General features: G+C 40.3%; 1 protein-coding gene across 1 annotated transcript in view; it reads right to left on the minus strand.

The window, feature by feature from the left end:
* Positions 1–5045, minus strand: part of krr1 (KRR1 small subunit processome component homolog) — a 9726-nt gene extending 4681 nt beyond the window's left edge. Inside the window, exons 1-5 of the mRNA XM_046071785.1 lie at positions 4889–5045; positions 3932–4107; positions 2655–2789; positions 2297–2422; positions 883–966 (exon numbers count right to left, since the gene is read on the minus strand). Coding sequence (XP_045927741.1) covers positions 883–966; positions 2297–2422; positions 2655–2789; positions 3932–4107; positions 4889–4964 — 597 coding nt within the window. The 5' untranslated portion in view covers positions 4965–5045. The remainder of the gene's footprint in view (positions 1–882; positions 967–2296; positions 2423–2654; positions 2790–3931; positions 4108–4888) is intronic.
* Positions 5046–6018: the final 973 nt, after the last annotated feature.

A 6018-nucleotide genomic window follows, 5' to 3' on the forward strand; every position in this document is an offset into this window, starting at 1 on the left:
ACAAATGTTTGGGTTATGCTAAACGCTAGTGTGACGGAAACCAGCGAGGCTTTGCAGTGAGTAAACCTCACTCGCCCACAGTATGTTTTTTTAACCACCCGCTCTCATCTGCGGCACAGTTAAAACCGCCCATTCCCGCAAACATTGTGACATGCAGAGTAAAAAAAGGACACAAATGTTTGGGTTATGCTAAACGCTAGTGTGACGGAAACCAGCGAGGCTTTGCAGTGAGTAAACCTCACTCGCCCACAGTATGTTTTTTTTAACCACCCACTTCCACCTGCACACAAGGGTTACGTTGCATGCCTGTCTGGCTGCTGCCGACTGCAGCACGCTCGCTCAATACTGGAACCAATTTCAAAAAATGCTGTCCTAATAGTCACAGAGAATGTAGGAAAATAACATCCAAAATATCACAGTTAGCTTTTACAGGGCAGGGGGTATGGGATTTGCTGAAAGGTGAGAGGGTAGTGACTACACCACAGGCAGGAAAGGTGCCATGAAATAAATGTTTGTCTTTCTTTTTTTGCAACTAGCCAGATTTCCCAACAGGGATCATTAGGGATCCATCTCACCTCTAGCTGAGCTCAACGAAGACCAAACATGAGGGGAGTTTGTGTTGTTCGTGTTACACCTCAGTACAGGCAGCAGAGAAGATACACAGTATTCACAGAACAGCAGGGTCACATTTCTGATGTTCTCTGTGTGAACACATTTTCATGGGTAGAATTCCTCTTATAATGATTAAATGTTAATTTTCAGTTTTCTGTTTGGTCACGGTGAACTGTGTTTACACTGGTTGGTTTTGCTTCATGATCACCTGCTGCAGGTCAGTTTCTCCACCCTTTATATTTACCATTTTAACTCCTGACCATTTCTTACCTCCTTTAGGCCGTTGTAGGGCCCCAGGGCCGATACCGTGTTGCCCTGCACCATCACATAGCAGTTGGTCAACAACTCTAATGCCTGGAGAAAAGGGAGAGGAAAGCAAAGCGTTTAACTCACAACTTAAAAAGAAATGATCTGATAATAGTGCTGCTATACTGTTCCAATGAGAAAAAGGCTTAGATACTGCGGCTGATTAAAGGCAATGCTGCCACCTAGTGTCATTCATCCCAAAATGCACCATAGCAGACAGACCAGTGAGCATACATATTTTCACTCCTCTTATTACACAGCTTTACAATGTCAGAGTTTGGAAAGAATTCAGTTAAATTCTTGAAAATATTTTGACTTTATTCTCAAAAACTTTGATTTCCACCATTCGAGTTGACTGTCGATTAAAAAGAATATAGAACTCAGCATCTGAAAGAGCAAAAACAACTTGAGCTTGCAGATTTGTTCGTTTCCCAGGTTATGGGATTGTAAGACTTGAGTCTTGATTTGTAAAGATCAACAGATCATTTGTTTTATGCCATGACAACTGTCATTTACACATAGCCTGCATGGTACGTGTGATGTAACTACCATATTTTGTGTTGGAATGTTACCAGAGGAAACCCTGAACTAGCTAAATAACCATGATGACGGTGGACAGCGAGGGACATCCATGAACTGCGACACATCTCTGACTCTGAAAAGTGCCGCTGCAGGCTACCGGCCATCTTCTTTGAACATGTGCCAAACACGCACAAGTAGGTAGGAGTGGAGATTGGTGATTGTCCCAGAATTTTCCTATCATTTTGATCTATCTGCTATTTAGAATTGAAAATGTGACACCACTATTATTAATGTCACATTTCACATGTGATGTGATTGGAGAAGGATCTTCATTAAATTAATAGCCTATTGCTTTAATTACATTCCTTGATATCAGGCAGAAATGTTCTCATGCTTATAATTATGCATTTCTAGTGTACATCTCCCATCTTTCTCACTTATCCTCTTTATTTATCCCACAAATGTGCCTACTACAATTTAGCTGCAAAACTTTCAACAGACAGACTGAATGATGTTTGTGCTCCGGCACAATGTAGTGAAACACGCTTCGTACGGTTCACAGAAGTGAAACAAACATTGTGGCTTTGGTATCATCCGCCCCTCTCTAGATAACAGTTAAAAGCTCCATTGATTTTCATATATTCCAAATCCTGCAGGTGTGTGACCTGCATTAAACTGTGTTTTCATGGGTCATTTGGGACCCCAGTCAGCCTTATTAGGGAGGTAGGTTACCTGTGGTAACAGTGAACATATTAAACAAACAACAATGTAAAAAAGCAGTATGTCTGAGATGACTGCTGCTTCCCAGCAGGTTGAGATGTGTTGGATGAAAGCTGGATTTTGGTGTGGGACTCACTTTTAGGGTGGAGCCCTTGGGGCCAATCAGCCGCTGTCTTCTCTTCACAAACCGCTCTCTGTTCCTCACCAGGGTCCCGATTTTGATGATGTCACACGCCACGTCATCCTCTAATATCCGCACAGCCTGGAAGCAAAAACATAGTCAGAAATCAGCATCACTCGTGTTTGCTCCTACTGTCATCAAAAGTTTGTGTTTTTTTTTTTTTTTTTAAATAAAGGCGCGACCTTCAAGACACAAAACTCATATGGCCTGTGCTGCAAGATATGGGTTGGGGGGCATGTGAACAAGACACAGACAACAAGACCACTGCCCCACATGACAGCAGTGTCCTGTATGTGAGCACTGTGATCATTACCTGTTCGAATGGGACACTCCTGGCCAGCAGCTTGATGAGATCTCTGGCTCTCACAATGGCGTAAGGGTCAAAAGTTCTCTTAGTAGTGCAAACTGTGATGCTTCCCTCTATCAGATCCAGAGAGGCTTTGATGTGCTGAGAAGAACAAAACTCCATGTTAAATGAAATGGGAACTCCCCAAGGTGATTAATAGAAACCTAAATTGCACACTACAGGTCTGCAATCCAGTCTGACGTTGCCCGAAGGTAGGGAAGTAACCCAGCCAGGTTCACGCTCATGTGTGTAAAAATAGAGTAGAGTTTGTTTAAATGTGTAACCTACAATAATTACTAGGGGTGGGGGGGATCAGTACAGCCTAGTATCGCGATATTTTCCGTGGCAATACTGTTTCCATACACAGAGCCCAAGTATCGATCTTTTATTATATAAATTGTACATGAGAATTTTACTTTTTTGGTACTATAATAATAAAACCTATTGTTTTTTCAGTCCACTAAAAAACGAGACACAATTTGAAGTTGGAAAAAAGTAATAAATTCCAATACATCGCATGTTTAAAACCGGAAAATCGTATCGTGATAATATCGTATTGAGGGGCCTATGGTGATTCCTACCCCTATTGATTATAGTGAATAGTTTCCTTCATTTCACATTGACCACCCTGCAGCAACAATATTAATATAATTATTAATTGATGAGAAACTGAACTGCTAAAGTCTTTATCAAGTAAAAATGTTAAATATTTTCTGATAGATTCTTAATCGTAAGGATTTCTTTGCTTTTCTGTTTTAAATCATCATAAATTTTATATGTTTTAATAGGTAATTAGTAGTTTATGACATACAAATCGCTAAATTAACTAAGTTTAATTAATTGACTTGCCTGCACCAGCAGATTTATAGACTTGCATTGTTCTCCTGATTACTAAAATATGTCTTCCATCCTCAACCACCCAAAAATCTGTTTTCAGAAGTTAATTTAGGATTGTTCCGCTGCACTGATGAGCAGTATTTTGTTAGAATTATGTCACAATCTGAAATTTACAGCATAACCACCCAAAAGATTTTTTGAAATCAATTAATAAAAAAATGTATCTAAGCCTTACTCATCATAGTTACTGGCTAAAATAGCCACGTATGTTAGATTGGAGTGTGCATGGAATAATCTAATTATACGTGCTCTCTAAATATACTGCCATAGGCCACAGAAAAACATCTGATTGGTCGACCACTACTTTTTGTTTCAGGGAAAATCCTGTCCTGAATCATTGAACTTACTGCCTCTCCTAAGGCCTTCTCCACGAGCGGCCAGCACTCCTTCAGGTAGGCTTCTCTGTATTTGGGGAAGAGGGTGGCGAAGCTGCTCTCTTCAAGCAGACCAAGCGGGTTGTCTTCTTTGCTGAAGCCTGGCTCTTTCCATCCATCGGGAACAGTCAGGAGTTCAGATTCATCCACTGCATGACACAGACACCAAACCATGCAATGTTTGACATACAACCTCTGTACCAATGTCAGGCACACAGTCTTTCCACATGTCCAATACGCCAGCACCCTGTGTTGTATTTTGCTTGCTTAGGAGTGACCCCTATAGGACAATGTGGTGCACTACAGCCTGATGAACAGAGAAAGATTATAAATGTAGGGCTCGGGGAACAGCGGTGGAGGGTAGCTAAAAGTAGCAATCTTCTATTCAAGACTCGTGTATTTTCCCCCCTACATTTAAAAAGATGGAAAAAGAGGTCATATAAGTGTGATGTCCAAAAATCTGTATGTTAGCAATGTCTGAATACAGCAATGCAGCGAGTATGATCGTTCTCCATGTACAAGGAAAGACAACACAGGGATTCATTTACGCCCGTGCTAAGTTTTAGAAGAAGTAATTTAGTTTAACGTTACAGCTGCAGAGTTTAGGTGTGCTGTGATGTTACAGTTCTTGAAAACGCTTAACAACGAAAAGCATTACACAAATAACATAATATAAAATGTCGTTTTTTTAGCTGTGAAGTTAAAGCCACGCCAACGAGGGTAACATATTTAACAAAACATTCAACAAATGTTTACAACACACGACAGCTCAGCTCACTACTTGCTATCTCGACGCTAACGTTAATTCATGCGTGCCGTGCAACAGACATGTCAACACACCAGTTAGCCGACAAAATCCAACTGTTTCACATTGAATGCCGCGCTGAGTGTTAATTAATAGTCTTCAACTGGGCAGCATACATAACTTACCTTGGTTTTTTGTCTTTTTCGATTTTTTGCCTGTTTGTGCTTCACTCACGCCGTCTCCTGTTGTGGAGGACGCCATTGTTGAACAGAAGCGGAAGTGACGCAGAGATTCTTCTTCGTGTGAGTTGTGCCGCGTTCCAGACCGCTCGGAACTAGGAAATGTCAAAGTTGAAATATCCGACTTCCAACTTCAAAGCGTTACAGGTGCATGATGCTGAAAGTGAACGAAAACCATGACAAAGTACACACACTTACACCCTCAGCTAGCAGTTTAACGGCAACAACTGACATCATTAGCCTATACGTTACTAGTTAATAATAATAATAATAATAATCTTTATTTGTAGAGCACTTTTCAAAAACAAGTTACAAAGTGCTTTAACAAGTGTAAAGACAATAATACCCAAAAGACAACAATACAAAAACAATAAAAGATAAAAGCAAGAAAACATTGAAAAGACCAAAATACACGTTTAAGATAAATATATAATAAGTTAAATAGCATAAAATAAAAGGGATAAAATAAAGTCAAATAAGATCGGGAAAGGCTCTCCTATAAAAGTATGTTTTAAGAAGGGACTTAAAAGAGTTCACTGACTCAGCCGACCTGATTTCCTCGGGCAGGCTGTTCCAGAGCCTCGGGGCCCTGACAGCAAACGCTCTGTCCCCTTTAGTTTTCAGTCGAGACTCTGGAACAGATAGCAGACCTCTGCCCGAGGATCTCAAGGTACGTGCTGGTGTGTATGGGACTAAAAGGTCAGAAATATAACAAGGCGAGAGGCCATGAAGAGCTTTAAAAGTGATCAATAGAATTTTAAAGTAAATTCTAAAACATACTGGGGAGCCAGTGTAATGAAGCTAAAATAGGAGTAATGTGGTCATATTTCTTTGTTCTGGTTAAAAGCCTGGCAGCTGAGTTCTGGACAGTCTGGAGTCGATCAATAGATTTTTGGGTTAAACAGGTGAAAAGGCTGTTGCAATAATCCAGGCGTGATGAGATGAAGGCGTGTAAAATGGTCTCGGTGTCTTTAAAGGTTAACATAGATACATTTTTGTTATATTTCTAAGTTGATAAAAACATGATTGAACAAGCTTTGTGGTGTGCTGCTCAAAATTTAAATTACTATCAAACC

Source organism: Micropterus dolomieu, linkage group LG16 (genome assembly GCF_021292245.1).
Source record: "Micropterus dolomieu isolate WLL.071019.BEF.003 ecotype Adirondacks linkage group LG16, ASM2129224v1, whole genome shotgun sequence".
NCBI lineage: Eukaryota > Metazoa > Chordata > Actinopteri > Centrarchiformes > Centrarchidae > Micropterus > Micropterus dolomieu.